The 19114-nt window shown below is 34.0% G+C and overlaps 4 protein-coding genes across 4 annotated transcripts; 2 read left to right on the top strand and 2 right to left on the bottom strand.

Annotated features, from left to right (window-relative positions):
* Window positions 1-198: 198 nt before the first annotated feature.
* On the top strand, window positions 199-764 carry LOAG_02237 (hypothetical protein; the record flags this gene model as incomplete). The annotated part of the gene is made up of 3 exons (XM_003137775.1): window positions 199-253; window positions 410-542; window positions 671-764. The coding sequence occupies 3 exons, from the start codon at window positions 199-201 to the stop codon at window positions 762-764; spliced, it is 282 nt and encodes a 93-aa protein (XP_003137823.1).
* A 1056-nt stretch (window positions 765-1820) lies between these two features.
* On the bottom strand, window positions 1821-5852 carry LOAG_02236 (tetraspanin family protein). The gene is made up of 8 exons (XM_020445955.1): window positions 5648-5852; window positions 5073-5261; window positions 4658-4837; window positions 4262-4396; window positions 3793-3996; window positions 3386-3619; window positions 2557-2809; window positions 1821-1934 (listed from the first exon to the last, which is right to left on the bottom strand). Exons 1-8 carry the CDS (start codon window positions 5804-5806, stop codon window positions 1831-1833), a joined length of 1458 nt encoding a protein of 485 aa, XP_020303647.1. The 5' UTR covers window positions 5807-5852; the 3' UTR covers window positions 1821-1830.
* A 730-nt stretch (window positions 5853-6582) lies between these two features.
* On the bottom strand, window positions 6583-6882 carry LOAG_02235 (hypothetical protein; the record flags this gene model as incomplete). Its single annotated transcript, XM_003137773.2, has 1 exon — window positions 6583-6882. The coding sequence occupies one exon, from the start codon at window positions 6880-6882 to the stop codon at window positions 6583-6585; it is 300 nt and encodes a 99-aa protein (XP_003137821.1).
* Window positions 6883-7666: 784 nt separating this feature from the next.
* Window positions 7667-8218, top strand: LOAG_02234 (hypothetical protein; the record flags this gene model as incomplete). The annotated part of the gene is made up of 3 exons (XM_003137772.1): window positions 7667-7729; window positions 7896-8042; window positions 8126-8218. The coding sequence occupies 3 exons, from the start codon at window positions 7667-7669 to the stop codon at window positions 8216-8218; spliced, it is 303 nt and encodes a 100-aa protein (XP_003137820.1).
* Window positions 8219-19114: the final 10896 nt, after the last annotated feature.

Below are 19114 nucleotides of genomic sequence, written 5' to 3'. Positions count from 1 at the left end.
GGGCATTGAACAGTTCAACTCTAAGCCATGAGCTCTTTCTAAATCGTTAACTGATGATAATATAGTAAGCAGATCAGTGTAGATGTACATTAATCAAAGTACAGCGGAGTTATATTTCACTTTCAGCCATGCCAAAGGGAATGGATTATCCGCATTCCGGATCGTTATGTATCAAACGGAGCAGTAGCTCGGAAGACAATGGAACTCGGAGAAATGAATCTTGAAGTGGAGCTGGAAGATGAAGACCAGGAATGTATACATCACTAATGTCAATGTGCTTCTTGAAATTCATTCATTATCAAAAGGGAACTGATAAGCAGTATACACAAACGATGACTAATGAGAGCAGCAAGTATCCGCTGCAGACTATAGATACCGTTAAAACCAAAATGGCAAGCCAGATTCATAGACACTGGAACACCCGAACCAGACATGACGTTACCATTGCGTGACCAACATTGTTCCACTCAAAGTCGCGATATGAAGAATATAGTCCCAGCAAGGTCTGCCTGGTACGCTTTTGTCAGCTGCTGGGCTTGCTGGTAATGTCGTCCGTTCGAAAGTGGCGTACGTAAAAAAGGGCAGATGAGTAGACACGAAGCGGCATTCCTTATTCGGTGTGATTAATCATTTGTGGACAAGTATGCCACTCGTGTTCCATTAATTTAAGGATAAATGTCTCATTTCAATTAAATCAGAAGTTGAAACTGAATTTGCAAGAGCAAAAATATAACAAAAATAAATCAGCTGCAACGGTAGATTGAGTGTTTCGAGCCGATTCTAGTCCTTAAGTTGCATAAGGCGATCAACTGGTATTTCCGGAGTCCTTTACCGGGTTAACGTATGAGTGCAAACTCATGCTGAGCATCGTTTATTAGATCAACAAAATAATGAAGATATAAATCATTCCATTCGTTCAATAATTATTGAGAAGGCAATAAGGCAGTATATATGAAGTGACTTATACGGGAACAAATTTAATATCTAAACATTATTCAGTTCAATAAGTGAAAAAAGCGCACGCTATAGTTACCCGAAACGGATCTGAAATTTTGTATCATTCATATATGTATTACATACAGATCCATAAATATCTTTGAGAAAGTTATTACAAAATTTACATGTTTAAGGCACTGCTTTCAGGTTGGGAAGATTAAATTCAGCAAAAAAAGGATTACTTTGAAACAAATGAGATGAATCTAAACAAGTACTGCAAATGCATTTCAAGAGCATCCGAGCTTCAACTCCTATAAAGTACAACAGAGAAAGTAGAAGAAATATCTTTAGCATAGTATGGGATAAGATACAAATTTTTTAAAGGGGATGTATGAGAGGATAGGTGTTTTCAACAATTTTCTTGAATTAAAGTTTAAAAATGAAGATTTCATATCGGCGAAAAAAAATGGAGACATCTTCCAACAAGGAAATTTTAGAAACAATAAAGGAAAATAGGATTTGAATCCTGTCTTTTCATGTTTTTGAGAAATTTTTATTTGGAAATGTCAAAATCGAACAACTAACACCAATATGACAGTGCCAAAGCCGGTATAACACAAATACAATGGAATCAGTTCAATAAGCACCTCTTTCTAAACCTAAAATTAGAGAAATTCAAGCCTTCGATTTAAAATATTGATGGGATCTAACATGGTTCGTAAAATCCCCAAGAATCGCAAATTCTATGACAAACTAACATCACCAATAACTCTGAAACGGATCAACAAAACTGACAAGTTTTCTGATGATAGTACCATTTTAGCTTTTAGTACTTATAAAATGGAAATATCAGCCAACAGGCTCGTAACCTACAAGGTCGGACTACTCCAAAACCTATTGTTGCGCCCGATTTTCGGCTGTTGTTTTGGGTGGTGAAACGGTAGCCACTGAACGTCTTCGTTGCTTCTGTTTACTTTGGGCGGCTGCTATTGATGTTCCTGAAAAATGCTGTAAGTTCATAGGTTTCATATTTTCGAACGATGAACTCTTTTAACGATTTACTTTCTTACTACAGGTCAAACGAACGATATTATTCTAACAGATAACTTCTCTCTTTCGACATTTGCTATGAGGTTTTCATGATCAGAGAACTTCAGTGAACTGAAGTAATTGTTCTGTAGCACGAATAAACTAAATAGGTTAGGCATTGCAAGGAAGGAAGAACGTTGAATATTTAGGAAGAATAGAAGATCGGGAAGTCACGAAAGCCAAGCGCTTTGGGTAAGAAGTGACGCAGTGATTTAAGGGTTCATTTCTCCATGTTCCCCTTCTTTTTTATGTGTAATCTAGTAAGTTTTAAATAATATTCATCCTGAAGTGTTTAGAGTTGATTTAATGTACTAAGATTATATGCAAATTTCGGTTAGCACTTGTTGGGCAAGAGCGGAGAATCGGTAAATGTTCATTCATAGAAAGGAAGTATTTTCGTCGGCAGTTCCTCCTTTCATCGTCATTTAGAATGGCAGTGAAAGACATTCAACAAGAATTTTAGCCTATTATTGAACTCAGGATAGCAGACTCAGAAAAGCGACAATGTAAGTGTTGTGAAGAAACATTTACCGCTCGATATTCTTTGGTACTGATTTATTGTTGACGACGTTTGTACGATTTGTTTCGATGCTGAATTACTTGTTGGTTGACAATGCTTTCGATGCCGTTTTATTTCACCATTCAGTGGAGGGGGCTCATGAGGTGGTACTGGTGGCGCTGACTGCGAAAAACTCGATAAATTTAAGGCAGGAAGTTTTTTTTCTGGCTGCACAGCTACAGAAGGTCGTAATGACTCCGCCACTTTCACAGATTCCAGTTCGAGCTGGAATTGGTAATTATTTCATATTATTTTGAATAATAAATAAATCTGAAAATTCAAATTTGAAACTATAATGATTTGCAGATTTAATCCTCAACTCCTTAAAATACTTGAACATTCGCTTTATCAGACCTCAGGAGAGGGGATGGTTTAGATTACGTCGAATTAAAACAGAAAATATGCCCTAAAAGCTTCAAGAAATCTAAAAATATCCTGTCATGAAGATTAATACGAAAACAGCTTATCCAGCAAGCTTATCCAATAAAAGAATTAAAAGGATGGTTTGGTTACTAATATCATGTATTTTTTTGAGAGCTTCATGATCGTTTACAGCCCAAGTTTTTGGACATTTACTATACGATCCTGGTCTCTCAATACTAATCAGTTCGAACTGTGGGTATAGAATTTTGGGAAGAAATTTAAAGAAGCTACTTTTCAGTAATATTAGTAAACCTCCAAATTCTAATGAAATTTGTAAAGTGTCACTTAAAGTGTCAAGGAAGAAATAAACAGCGGGTCAAGCAATCGTTTCAAAGTATTTTAATTAAATTGAAAGTCTGATGAAAACAATAAACGAACATCGATGACAGTTGCTCTATCATCTGAATTTAGACCCGTGCTATGTCGTGGAGCACTGGTGGAGCGTTTGGGTTCACTGGCATTAGTTTCTACGGCAGATATGCATGGATCACGGAAACGAATCCTTTCATTGCGTCTACGACGTCGCTCGCAGCGACGAGCTTCACGTTCTAGCAAATATCGTTGGTGATCGATTTGTTTGGCCAAGATATTTGATAAACATACTGATATACACTGCAAGTTATAGGATGGTAGGAAGAAAGTATTTGTAGATAATGAGAAAAGCAATGTTTCAAAACAAACATTCATTGCTTTTTAAGCATATACCTTTTCGAATTAACACTTTTATAGAAGCAAACAGAAAGAACTCTTTCCAACAATTTATTATTTTTATGAACAAAACATACAACAGGAATGATGATGATGGCGACAACAGCACCGATATGCACGGCATGACTTTCGAAAACTGTCCGCAACGGTTGCAAGCATCCACGTGTGTGCAAATCAGCTTCCAGCTCTTGAGGTCGTTTTGTTTGCGCATTCAGCCAACATTGCAGCGACCGCATCGCTGGCAATAAAGGATTGGTAGAACCAGCGGCTGCTTCTGACACCTGCTATTTTTTTTTCACTAGGAGGAAAAAAAAAACTAATCATTTATTGAAACATAAATCTCTTAAATTACTTAAAAACATACAAAAGTTCTCTTTCTTCTTCTAATGACTTAACAACCAGTAGAATTCAGCAAAAGTCTACATTTCCTTTATTGTACGGTTGAGAAAAATGGAAATAACTTTGTATAATTTGCATAAAAAGTACTCTAAATGCGGAAATACGTGAAAATTTTTGAAAAACAGGGTATTACAATCCGAAATTTACCACAGATCGTTTGCAGCAGCTGAATGGTACTCCACACTTTTCTGGATAAGGATTTGTTGAATTGCAATTAAATTGGTCAGAAAGCTGCCAGTCTCGATAACCCTGTGAAGCTGACGACACACCACAGCATTCAAACTGCAACATCATACAACGGAAATGTAAGAGGGAGTATCGATACATAGACTCAATGTCTCTCGTCTTCTCTTTTTTTTTCTTTTTTGGTATCCATATAAAAAATAGATTAATATCAGGTTTTTAGCAATTAAAAATTTTAGTTTGAGCATTAAATTCGGAAACGATTTCAACAATTTTTATAAAGATACCAATGTGAATTTCTGCATTATTGTAATAATTATTAAAGTTTGAAGCATAAAGGCGAAAAACAAAGAAGATTACCTGTTCTTGAATATAATCCACAAAATCAGCTAAATTTCTATTGGTATGATAATTTTTAACTGAGTAAATGAGTATACTGTGCGCCGAAAGACCTTCCGTTGTATCGGAATAGAATAATATAAATAATAAAAATGTGAATATTACAATAATAATATAACAGAAAAAAACACTGAGTGCGAACTGAAATTTTAGAAATGAATATTAAAAGATTATTATTATTACAGATTTAACAAAAGTTTTCCCACTGTGGCATGTTGTAACTGCTTAGAAAACTTAATAACACAAATGTTTAAATATTACAGATACAGTGATGTGAAGATAATTTGCAAGTTGTTATTCACAGCTTTCAATTTATCAAACCAGTTGAAAAAAAAGCTTTGTCTTTTCAGGAAGTTTAGAAATGAAAGTGATCAACCGTTTTGAGCAATGCAATATTATCTCTTAGAGCACCAAGGGATCCCATTAATGAAACAATGCATATGACAAGCCCAATTATAGTAAGCACAACGGCCGGGTTAAGAAATACATCCGCCCATTCGGCTATCGGTCGCGGATCCTTGATGCATAAATATACGCCGAGTGCCAAACATGTCACACCGATAAGCTGCAACTCACAATTATGACCTTATTTGCGAAATCATAATTATTCATAAAATATTAAAAAAATACATCCATAAGCTTAGGGTGGTGGGATAACCCTTCAGATTTGAATCAATAGTTGAAATTTTAGGCGGGCTAAATCAAAAAGTCAGAACAAAGTTGTCATCGTTTTAGCACTCTCGCTTTATTATTTAGAAGAATAAACTCAAATTTAGGAACTGGAGTAGTTTGACTCAAATTTAAGAACTGAAGTAGTTTTATTTCATTTTCTTTCCTACTCAGAATTTAATCTTGTCTCCTTTGCTTTGTTTACCGATTTGTTTTCTGACCGAAAACTATCAACAAAGAGTTCGTAAATAAAGTAAGCATCACTAAAATATGCAAACGTACAAAGACTAAGAAATTGGCAATGAAACAGAGCCATTTGAGGGGTGCACAGATTTCTTGACGTGGTTTACGTTTCTTCGGTTCGTTTAAAAAATGTTTGTTGCGATTCTGATTGATGGCCGTCGGCTGCAGGCCAAAACGGCCGTACTCCACCGACGGCATCAGAAGGTGCTTTTCCTTCACTCCAACCAAAAATGTGAGCCTGAAAAAAACCAAATTTAATCATCCAATTTTTAGCATTAAAATTACTGGTTAAACGAGGAGGGAAAATAAATAATCGTTTTATGAGTATAATGAATAGATCCGATTTCATGAATGCGGTGGTTTCTGAAGTTTGTTGTTCTTTTCAGCCAATAAATAATTTGCTGCTGCATTCGATTTGTATATGCATATTTGCTTCCGTATATGATGCTGTTTCTCTGTCTTCACGTATGCTTTTATGTGTGATCTAAAACTACTGAAATCGACTTCTGAATAAACAAAACATCAACCAGTTAAAGATACGACATATAAGGTTTAGGAGTTGGTTCCCAGTCAGTCCTCAATCGTGAACGTATAATCTGCATTCTTCTCATTTAATCCACAAAATTAAAGCTATAAAAATATTTCGAACAATCAGATTGCTACAACACCGAAAATTTCCATTGGACGATTAAACGTCTTACAGACTAACTTTGCGCTTGAAAAGCCGAGACTAAAAGTTTCAAACTCAGAAAGGATGAATTATGTGATCCCAAATCGATTTTTTTTAAAGTCTGTTCACTCCCATCTACCTGCTTGGGAGGATTTAGAAATGAGCCTTCAGTTACTTTCTTGGCAATCTTAAGTTATAATGAGCTGCTGGTAATTAGTAATGAGCTGCTCTTACGCATATATCTAAAGGTAATGGAAGGAAACCGATCAATTCGTGTTCAAGTTTGAAACAGACAACAAACAAGTCATTGAGGATACACTATATAAATACAAATATGAATATAAATATAAATGTGAATGTAAATATAAATATAAACATAAATATAAATAAATATAAATATGAATATAAATATAAGTATAAATATAAATACAAATATAAATATAAGCGTAAATACAAATACAAATATAAATATAAATATAAATATAAATATAAACGCAAATATAACCATAAATATAAATATAAATGTAAGTACAAATATACATATAATTACATATATATATATATCTGTCTCATGATAGTAATGATATTGACAAGACAATAGCATCTAATTTGAAAATCTTAAAATCCTCCTTATTTTTAAGACATTGATTTTCCAGTTGTTAAGAAGTTCAATTTCCCAAAAAGTGTGAAAATTTATTTTTCCCAAACATTTCGGGAAAACAAGAGGGCAGTATTTTGCTAACAATGGCAGCACAATACTAATCGTAGTGCGACACTAAGTGCTAACAATGGTAGACATCACTGAGTTTATTATGTTATCATATCGTAACGCCAATTGAAGTACCATATTAAAGTTTTCAAAATAGATTACAATCCCAAACAATGATGCGAGCATTAATGGTACTAATTGTTGTTGTTATCACATCCACTATCACTTCACCAAATTCATTAAACTTGCAACCTTACAATTTTTGACTAATCCATTTTATTGTAAAAATGAAAACTTTATTGGTAAATTAAAAAATTTAAAGTAAAAAGATTAGATTCCCTCTGAGGAAGAATGTTTGTGAGTTGTATGTCTCGCCCATTCTTGCTCATCTTATTTTGAAAGTGTCGTTTCATTTTGAATAATGCCCTTGTGGCAAAGAATTACTATCAGCTCTCACAAGTCAACGGAAAATGTGCTATTTCGATGACAAGAAAAAATTTTGCCACGAAGACTGCATAAAGTTCAAAAGTATATTTTATCAGGCGGCTTCAGAACAATCATCAGGACTGCTTTATCATTCAAGACAGCGTGTCTGCTTGACATGAATGCATTTTGAATAAAATTATGAAGTGACTCAGATGTCAATGATTAAGACTGGCTAGACCAGCCCCCAGAGGCAATGTTTTCCAGGCCATGGAGTTTCCGGTGTGTCAAATTCCGTACTACTCAATCTTTAAAAGCAGTGTTTAAATCGCGAGATCGATGACCCATTTTAGAACATTGAGAGGAGAAAATTGTCGGTTTCGAGACTTTAAAATAAACGGAATGATTGCTTCTTCAAATTTCTGTAACTTGAAGAAAACTTTCAAATACGGACAGAAAAACTTTTTTCAGACTATTTCTTTAAGTCTTCGACACAGAAAATCAAGAAAAAGAAGGAGGAAAAGGAAGGAAATAGGGAGAAATCAGAATGCCGAAAAACGCAAGTGGCATCGTGGAATTTAATTAAATTCGATATACATACCGTTCTTTGTGCATCAACAAATGGGTTAATGGTTTGAGCTCAGCATGGAAAGTTATCTCCTTTTTTCTCTTTTTTGAACATTAATGCACAAATCTTGAGGATATACAATTAAAGAGTAGAAAACGTTCAAAAAGTAGAAAACGACAGCGACAAGAATTGCGCGGACTGAATTTTGCTCCAATCAAGACTGTGTTGCGTCAACTGTGATAAAATTCATCTTCAGGAATCCTATGGAAACGTAAACACTATGACATATGACGATAAAGGATTACTGCTGATTTTGAAATAATTCTAACCGAACTTTTTATAGCGCAGAAGGATGAAAAGCCTTTGACAAGGGATCACATTCTTTACCATAGTGATAATATAATACAGAAGGATTTTTATCTCAAAAAAAATTCCAGTAGTTCATAAATCAAAATAAGAAAACAAGTTAGTGAATGCTAATTCTACGAAGCCACTTGGCGCTAACACAATGGAATTTTTGTCAAATTAACAATTTTGAATTAAAAAAAAGTTTGCCGTAATTTATAAGCAATGTCCAAATAATATTCAACAATATTAGACCTGGATCGACATGCTAAACTTACTTGTTTAAAAAAAAAAAAAAAAAAAAAAAAAAAAACTTTAAACATGCTATAGTATCGGTTTCTGTTTTTTGTTTGTAATTATAACAAAAAGTAACACATTCCACAGAGAAAACAATTCCTTATCGCTAGAAATCCCTGTGTGTCGAGGGAACTGACTCCAGACCGCCCAGATGCTTAAAAACCTTGAAAACACGGAAAAAGAACAGTTCCAATCAGTGTGTTCTACTGCAGTGAGTTATGAGAAGACTTGGCCCTTAAAACAAAAATATTTTTGGATGCAAACTTTCCTAACTTGTAATGAAACGAAGTTAAATAAAATTTGCAAAGCCGGTTCAGAGAAGGAAAAACAATACCACTAACGCAGCAATTTTGTTGAAAATCTTGGTAACCAGAATTACCAAATTTACAAAACTTTTTACTAAAATTTACAACTAAATTGCTCCATTAATGGTAATGTTTGTCAAATTTGAGTAAAAGATTAAAAGAATGAGCAAAAGTAGATTCTAATATCAGTGAACGGTTAACTTTGCGCTGCAAAATATGAAGTAAAGTTAAAAGTATGTCCTAGGAAGAAATGTTTTCGTTAGTATCATATGAAATTTTCCTTTTTTCTTTCAACTAAAAACGTCCTTTTACGTCAAACAATGGTCTTTTCTGTCCAATTAACTACCTTTGTCATTCCTTTTTCCTTCTTCGTTTCTCTTCCCCTCTCTCTCCCTTCTTGTTTGTTTCCAATGATAAGGAAAATCGAATTTCTCACTGTTAAAGGTTTATCTCTTGAAAAATTGTTTTCTCAAATTTAATTGGTGACACAAAGAGTAACAGTGGTGTCTGCCCAGTACCAGTTGATAGAATCAATTTCTTACAAAAATATCAAGATAATTTTGAAGAACTGAGGAAAAAACACAGAGAAAGAGACATGGACGAAGGAAGCAGCATAACAGAGAAGAATAACCATTTTTTTTTTAGAATCAATTTGATGAAAGTTAACGAACAAAGGATTGTCCAGAGTAGTTTGGATTTTTTATTTTTTTGGTGAGTGCCACAGTTAACTTCAACCAAAACTTTCTTTGAATCAGGGAGAAATGAATTTACAAAACATGTGTATAAAATCATAACATTCTGATGTAATGTGAAATTTCAGGAAAATCGATAAAAGAGATTTAGAGGTTTAATGAAAAGATGCATAACTCTTGTAAATTGAAAACTGGCGAAACGATAACAGGTTCCCAGAGAAAATGATTTTACTTCCCATGACGCTACAATCAATTTTTCATCACCTGAGGGGTATTTTTAATAGGCCTTTACAGTAAGCAATAATTTTATTCCACTAATTGCTAAATTATGATTTTTTTTTTTGACTGCACTGAAATAATCTAAATTTAATGCAAAAGAAAATATTGCCAGTAATAAACAGAATAAGAAGATAATTCTTTAAAAGATCTCAAACAATCATACTTCCTCATCCTTCTCTCTCTTCGCCTCCTGTAATCAGTTTAATATCAAAATAAATTGATATTATCGAGATTAAGCAATAAAAACAAGCGAGGACAAGAAGTTAGGAATTAAACAAAAATTGGTTAATTACTAATTTAAATAATAAATTGGCGGGAAGTTTTGAACGTAATTGCTTGCAAAATATTGCAAAACTATTGAAAATTCTGCTCTTCAAAATGTTCGAGAATTGACCAAATAAATAGCTTTTTAGGACAATGTAACTGAATCTAATAGAATTAAAGCAATTAATTTAAGATGCCAGTTACTCTGACACTAACTGCTACTGGTATTCAAAATGAGATGGAATTATCCTAAACTAGTGCGGTACTTACAGACATACTGTCATCTTCAAATGCCGTTATGTTAAAGAAAGTTTGAAGGGCCAATTAATCAACTGCAGTGGCATCCAACACCAAGTTTTTTTTCTTCTCTCTCTCTCTCTCTTTCTCCCTCACGTCATTTCCCCTAATTCCTTAACAACCCCTGAGGACAGATGGATGGATATACAAACAGGCCGACCATCGATTGGTAAGAAAATAATTACGGTATATCATTCCAAATAGATGATTCAAACGTAAGCAATCATTGGGATAACAGCAATCATACGAGGGTGATTCGAACTGAAGATTAAGAACCATATGAGAGCATCTAAAGGACAAATTATAGTTTTGAAAGCTTTTCTCCAAAATATCTTTAATCAACTTTTAAATTGCCAAGTAAAAAAATTCGCTATCTGTTTATCTGTCCACATGTTTCACTTTCAGAATAGTCGGACGATTTTTCTGAAATGATTCCAGGGTCCACAACTGGCCGTACTTTGAATTTCGTATTGGCACTACGACGAATAAACCGTCTTCCACCTCTATAGATTGATTACAAATCTTTACGACGAAAAAACTGGAGCTATAATAGAAATTCAGTTTTATGAAATTTAAATGAATTCAAATGAAAGGCAGTTTAGTTAGCTGATTTTTGAATGAGCAATATAAGGAAGAGCAACGAAAGACTAGAAATATTGTTTATTGCCGCCAACTACTTACTATAGAAAGGGAAAACAGAACGGAGGACTGCTTGATGGATATGTGGGGATTTATGGTAACCAAATTGCAGGTATAAAAAGGGGCACACAGGTGTGGTTTAATTGGATTTTTGGTTGTACAGGAGGTAGAAAAGGAAAGAAGAACTGAACTGCCTTTATTCCACATTTCCAGATGTTTTAGTTCTTAGAAAAATAGGTACTTCTCGACATAACATACGTTATTCAGCAATACGACAAATGAAATTTTAGTGGAATACACAACTGAAAAATAACGAGGGACAGAGTGGACCAGCTCTTGGATACTTCATACCCAATGACAACAATAACGATCACGGCGTTGATTAGAATGACACCGAGAACGGTATACATGATGAGGTGAGTAAGCAGGAGCAGGAGGAGTACTGCAAACAGTCACCGACAGCTGCTTAACAGCTTCTGTGATTCATTATTTGGAGACAATTTTCCAAATTTTTGGCTCCATAAATTGACTAGCATTGAAAACTCTCTATGAACCAGCGAAGTGGTGGAAAAATTCGCTAACAAAAAAAAACAATATCAATAAAAATGAAAGGATAATGTTCCTGATTTAGATACAGTACTTGTTCCAAATATATAGCAAAATTTTGTCATATGTACTGACAAATAATCTTATTTGCTCTCTTCTTACCAGAAAAAAAAAAGAAGAAATGAAAACGCAGAAATCTTCCATCATTCGCTAATTTGAACTCATTTTAACCCTTCCAAAAAAACCCTTTTTTTGTTGCCATTTGAACAAAGAACAAAGACTAGAAAGCCAATTGTCTGCAAACACTGCTCCCATAATAACTTCAGTTTAAACATATTGAAAATTTATGGAGAAAATGTGTTGGATGGTGTTTGATATGGTGCTTGTTAATAGTTCAATTACCTACGACCTTGTCGGCAGAATAAATGATACCATTGTGGTCGGTGGTTGAGGGTTACACATCTCTCTGATACCTGTTTTGGTCACAATATTGGCAGCTACAAAAGCATAGCTTTTTTAGAGAGAAGATCATAGAATTTTTGGCAGAACTGCATGCTTCATTACATTCAAATCCCTTTCTCCAATAAGAAAACCAAAGGACTCTTTGAAAGGCATACCGATCAATTAACTCGAGTTTTGAGAGGTGCACATGTGCACAATGTATTAGAAACTTATTTAGCAAAAAACACGAGAGATGATCGTGCAGTTTATTTTTAGTTATCAGATGATCAACATATATCGTCAAATGTTTTAGAGAAAAAGAGTCTTTTGCAAAAAAGGACGGATGGATAGCCTCTTTAACAAACATATTTCATCTACAAAAGTGGCCCTTCTGTACACCTCAAAATTAATTTAAACTGGACCATTGCCATGTCAACATATGAACTTGAATAAGCGTAATATCTATGATTCGGAAATTCAGTGTACAAAACGAAATGAGAATGGGATGATGAAAATGCTCAGAATTCTACATGACGCTGGAAGGAACAACAAGTCGGCATGATAAATAAATAAAAAAAATTTACAAAAAAAAAAAGCGGAAAAGCTCCAGTAACAGAATATAGTGCTAGCATTGCGGTGATATTATATTACCGAGTTTAATTTAAGCTTTCTTATAAGATTAACAACCTGCTTCCGTTTTTTCTGTATTTCCTTCATTTATCATTCATTTCCACTACAACTTTCCGGTTATCCAAACCCATATCTACGTATCATTTTCTTCTATTCTCCCAATTCTTCGTAATGTTTTTTTCTCCTGCATTACGAAATAATACGGCACATATGATCATTTTGTTGGCAACTCCTCCATACTAAATAACATCAATGTCTCAAATACGTAAAATATTTTTGCGTTCGATTTCTATAATCAAAAAAAAAAGAAAAAAAATAACAAGAACCATCAAAGTCATACAGCTAATGAAAGGTGTAACTAAATGAACTGACAGAGTAAGAGTTCTCGCACTCTGAATTACACAAACATTTTCACTAATCTGACAACTATAAACTCGTTTACACATATTCACAATGAGGACTTCATTAACAAATTTCAAAATTTTCTGCCATTCACTATCTTTTCAATATCAGTGCCAAGACTGTGATCAATCTGATCTTCATACATTACTCTCTATGAAAAAATTTCTTATTTTGTATGACAGGAAATTTTTTTGTCATAAAAAATAATTACAAATCGTGCAATGTTACAGCACTTTTAAAAAATATTAGGTTAAAACATGATGTTTTCATCGTTATACAACAATTTTAGAATAAAAGTGATTTGAAAAAAAGGAAGTAGATATTGCAGAGAGTTAGTAAGGACCAGAGAAATTGTTTAGATTGAAGATACGGACTAAAGTGCACTGCTGGAAAGCACAATATTTACCTATAATTTTGAATTTAAAATGTTTTGTCGAACAAGGATTTGTCGATATGGACTTGCATGTAAGCAGTGATATATCAGTTGGAAATCAGCGACGAGAAAGTTAAGTTTTAGTAAGTTTATCGATAACGGACTATGTATTTGGCCGCTGAAAATCTGGCTGTATAGCGAAATAAAAGTAAACGATTTGGTAGTGGGTTTCATAGGCCCATTATGTGAGATCGATATACGACATTTGTCCCACATACGGATACGTCGTCACAGAACGACACCGAAAGACATGCTGTTCTGAATAACTAAATAGTCCTGAAGAAATACACATATAGTTGTATTCCGAGAGCAGTCACAAAGCGCAACGATTACTTAGAAAATGGAATTATCTCAAATTTTAGCATATAAATATCATTTAATCAGAACTCGAAATGGACTGTCACAGCCCAATAATCTGAGGAGTATGAAACATAGAAAGAACAAAGGAACGGATAGATGTGAAGCTGCTCCACTTTTTTTTGGATGATTTCATTCGTGAAGTATTTGAGAAGAGAAAAAGGAGGGTAAATTTGGATTGAAGACGGAAATAAGTGGCACTTTCTTTTTTCTCTTAAACTTTCAAGGTTCAAAGGCTTTCCTTTTAAAGGAGACGGAGGACATTAAAATATATTGGTTGAACAGTTTCTAATAAGAATATGAGGGAAGAAAATAGAAAGAAAGAAAGAGGGAGAGAGAGAAACGAAGAGAGAAGGGTTATATTCAGCGCTATAATGTGTTTGAACAAACAGAAATACAGCAGCTGGTAAGCAAGCTGAACTCGTGGGAAGAACAGTTTTCCAGGCAAACATTATTACCAAAATTCGAGGAATAATAAATTAATTGAAGAGCGTTGAAATAACCAACAAAATATCAGAAAAAAGCTCTGGATGTGGAGAGGACAATAAGTGGTAGGTAAAGGAAATTAACTGGACAAGAAGCTGTGGCTAGAGCTTAGTTAAGAATATTGGAGATAGCAGTCACGGAGGAGTCAATCCTCTATCAGATATATTCATCGCTCGCTCGTGAGCTCTTACTGAGGGAAGTGTGCAGTAGCATAAACTGGCTTGTGGATTTGAGCTGTCGCAATTATGCGATCTCTGTCCCCCTTCATAATACCGTCCGGATAGTATGAACAGTAAGAGGATCAATGAGTAGATGAATGAGACAGATGGACTGATGAATGGAGCATCTGTTTTCCAACTAAACTGAAGCAAAGAGAGTCATCAGTTTCAGAGTGGACGGTGGCCATCCTTTCTTACCACCACCACACATGGAGATATCCATTTCTCTAAATTTCATTTTCCTTTCCCTTGAAAAAAATTTTGTCAGCTGCATTCTTCAGCATTTATTATAATTAGCGATATGTCAGCCAACACAAGATTAAATGTAACTAGCTTAAAAGGAAGTTCATTTCAAAGGAGCATTAAGTCAGAAAGTTGCAGCAAATAACAACCTCCCTTCTGTTTCAAACCTTGATCTCTGTGCTTTTGTCCATCATCATCCTTTTGGTCATTATATGCCCACATATATTACATACATACCTATACAGGGCCAAATACATGAAAAGAGTCCCTAGTGATTGATGCCGAAGTCCTGAAATTATCATTTACGAGATCTAAACAGCTGTTCTGAATTATTTCAGTTGCTGTTGTCATAGATACACTGTCAAAAGAGCCTATTTGAAGATTTTTGAAAGATAATTACTGTTTGTCGTTAAGATGACAAGGACGGTAACGAAATCTTTTGCATCGTATATTGGAATATTTTTTCGAAAGGCTCATTTGGTATAATATTATTATTTGGATCTCAAGAACAGATGGGCAAACGACTCTAATTATTGAAGTCAGTGATTGAATAGATGGAGATATTTGAATATCATAGTTCCATTTAATGATCCAAACGAAATCGTATAAGTTATAGTGTACAGGTAAGTCCTCAATACTGTCGTGACACCTCAAATCAGAATGTTTTCAGCTTAAAGTTCTGAAAAAAAAAACTAATTAACTTCATTAGGAAAATTCGGAAATTTGAGCTGTAATAATTTGAAGGACCCATCACAGTAGAGCTTTACTGTGAAATTCAAGAGAAATGGCATTGACCCTTGGGATTTGAAATGGAATGCTGAAGGTTTAGAAGCACTTCATTAAAATCTCCTATTTCATACCCACTCATTAAAGACCACTCATTATTTACCCATCGTTTTTAAAGTTCAAAGCTCGTTAATGGTTTTTGCACCATTGATTCAAGAAACTAAAATCTTACCAAAAGATGGAAATCAATTAAAGTAGATGTCAAATTTAGGATGTTAAATTAGTTCAATTATATTTTATCATTTTAGTAAGAATAGGATCTTTTGCAAGCATGAAATTTTAATGTTCTTTAGTAATCAGAAGAGGTATGAAACCATGGTACCAAATGGAACAATGGTGCCAATTGAATTTATAACTCGGTGTCAACAAGATGATTAACGTCCCTCAGAGTGAAAAGAGTGCTGGTAGTATCGCAGTACTGCTTATTCACAATTCAAAAAGAGGAAAAATGATATTGTGACAAACACAACAGTGAAAGTTTATAAAGGACGAAGGAATTTCAACGACTGCTTAGTTTAATCAACAATGAACTGAAAACCCGAATGAAGTGAATGAACGAGGTGGAAAAATATGGAAAGAATGCTGGTACATGAGGGTAAATAAATTTCCCGCGAATTAGAGATAACTAATAAAGTTGATGACTGGTAAGCATAGCTTCGATCTAAAAATAGCATAAGTTGCTGAGGGAAAAGAGGAATAGAGATGAATGAAGAGTAAAATTGTATGGCGGAGTAGAAGACATTTATTTGCTTACTACCCACCCCATACTTCACCGGACTTCTACCTCACTGAAATTCTTAACTTCTTTAAATGAAAATTGCTCTTAGTGACATTGGAAATATGGAAATATGAAGACAATGGGAATGGGATGGCACTCAGTGGTCAACATTACTTGTTGCACACATTTTATGCAATCTCAATATTCCGCCATAATCAGACTCTAAAAATGGATCGAAAACGATTTTCCTGTCATTGAATGCAAAATGTCATAAGACCTATAGATGATTATTTCATTAGCAAACTCTCAAAAAAGGCTAGTGATAGTGAAGTTGTGATAAAATTATTACTACATAGTATTTTCAATAATTTCCATATGGTAGAGGTTAGTGAAAAAACAAAAGTTTTAAAGAGTTGTGCTCTTCCTCATGCTTATTGCCCTAGTTTGCTCGGGAAATTATTATGTAGTGCCCTGATGCCAACCTCATTAATTATGGTAATTGTAAATGGGACAAAATTTGGGTGACTAAGTAACCTTGATATTAAGTTGCAATAAACCATCTTCACTTTCCTATGCTCTTATTATCTAACGGTGATAAAGTCTCGTACGGTTTGCAGCTAACAGTTATCGGCCTCTCTTAAGAATACTATGTTAGAATTAATTAGATCGAAATTATTTATGAACTTCAATTTTTCATTTTTACTAGATTTTTCTCTATGTTCCAATCTCAACTGAACACTCGAGCTAGTTCCGCTCTTCATTTCAGATAACATCTATCAATACTGCTATAAAAAATCAAAAATTGAGATTCAGAAACAAATCTGAACTCTAGAATTTCCGAAATCGTTAAAAAAGCAATACTCCATAGCAATAATTTATTCATTTTTTTGCACAAATCACTTGGATAAATAGATAAATAAGTCGTGATAAGTGCGCAATACAAGTCAGATGTTCAAGAATCAGAGAAATTTATTAGTAGAATTTGAAAATTTAGGATGTCTCTAATTGCTGCTCCATAATAAAACCCAAACTTCAATGTGAAAAAAATATTTGTTTCGTTTCATAATTCATCAGCCAGCATCATTCAGTGAAATGATGAGTGAAGAAGGGTCAAGAGAGACAAGAAAACATGTTTTAAAGACGGCAATGGATTTCAGCTCCGAAAGGAGAGGTCATATATGACCGTTTCGAAGGAAGGGGAAGAGTAAGGCGAGAGAAGGAGAGGAAAGTTAATAGTAATCTAAAAACTTGTTTTCGAGACGTTTACTTTTTTTTTCACCTTCAAATTGTCAGTCTGGTTAGGTGAAATTTGATGATGAATATATAATATAGTGAATGAAGAGACTTCCATTTTCTTGATTTCAAAAGTCACGTGAAAAAAAATGCGAAATTTTGCGCTACAATTTCTTCTTGCTTGTTGACATTGCCCGTCGAGTGAGTTCATAACTTGCGATGAGTGCGAAAGTGAAGGAGTAGGGATAAAAAAGAAGTGAGCAGAAGTTAAAGGAAAAGATTTATGAAGTGATTTTTTTTAATGCAGTGATGACACCAAAAAAAAGTTTACATTTTTGAAAAATTAACTTTTAGTTGAATCGTCAATACAATACAACGAAAGTCATCTGCTTTTGTTAAAAATCCAAAAATCAAGAAACAACAGAAAGGTCAGTTGCTAATTACCTTTTCAAAAGTACTTAGTGAAAACTTGGAATTTGCTTAACGGAATGAAAAATTTTATATTCGTTAACAGATTGCTTTTTGCGAATAAGATTTTCAAATTTAAGATAACATCATCCATACAATTCTACACAATAACGGTGTTCGAATGAATACTTCTCCAAACGGATTTTCAATTTTTATAAGAAACCTGTTCAGCGCTTGAATGTATACATGCGCTCTCTTCATATATAACAAAAAAAAAATGAAGTGATGGTTATAATGTAATAAGAGCGCATAAAGGAGCACAAATGACAGAAGGAAATGATCCAGGAGTTCCTATACACAGTTCCAAGAGAGAAAGAAAAAGAAGCAAGCATTCCAGAAGAAACATTTTCAAGACACTGCAGGGAATGCAAAGTGAGATGATCTGAAAAATAATGGAAAGCTGCCGAAATGATAGCAGGAATAGTGAAGTAAGAAATCGACTTACCCCTAAAACCGCCATTTACGAGGGCATTTATGGAAGCGGATGAATGTAAATATGACCTTGTAAGTGTGCATATGTATGTATGTACTTATTTCTTGCTGTTTTTCTGTTTCTCCATCTGTCACACAAATGGAATTAAAATTGTTGTTGAATTTCTGAATCACATTCTTGACTTAATGAGGTCAGATCTGCTACAATCACAGAACTCCTTTAAGTGTAAATGGCATTGGTGGACACCTGATCGAAGCAATTTATCCATATGGAATTACTCTTTCAGTTCTCTCAATGTAACCAGTAAAACGTATGAGAAATTGCCTTCAAAGAATACGCAAATATAAATTTACATCCTTTGGTAAAAATCGAACGGTTCCCTAAAACTAAAACTATTCCCTAGTAATTTGTGACAAAATCAGAGTTTTTTAAATGAGAAAAAATAAATCATTAATATGATTCTCGTATTGCCTATTAGCAGTGTTGAAAACTAGGTAATAGGCAATATGCTAAAAAAATTGCTGTTACATTAGTCACTTTTCGATAATTGAATCAGTCCCCATCAAGTAACGGGCGTATTATTGTTAGCAGAATTTTATTGGCGACAGATTTATCAAAGCATAC

The sequence above is a fragment of the Loa loa genome (genome assembly GCF_000183805.2).
Source record: "Loa loa unplaced genomic scaffold supercont3.110, whole genome shotgun sequence".
In the NCBI taxonomy this organism is placed as follows: Eukaryota; Metazoa; Nematoda; class Chromadorea; order Rhabditida; family Onchocercidae; genus Loa; species Loa loa.
The sequence above is the reverse complement of the archived record's forward strand: the minus strand, read 5'-3'. Positions and strand labels throughout refer to the sequence as shown.

Coding starts and splice junctions, on each gene's coding strand:
- LOAG_02236 (XM_020445955.1), bottom strand. CDS start 5,806: ATGCCGTCGGTGGAGTACGGCCGTTTTGGCCTGCAGCCGACGGCCATC. Junction 4,838..5,072: donor ATATTGCATTGCTCAAAACG/GTTGATCACTTT, acceptor CTAAAATTTCAG/TTCGCACTCAGTGTTTTTTT. Junction 1,935..2,556: donor GTACCAAAGAATATCGAGCG/GTAAATGTTTCT, acceptor AGCATTTTTCAG/GAACATCAATAGCAGCCGCC.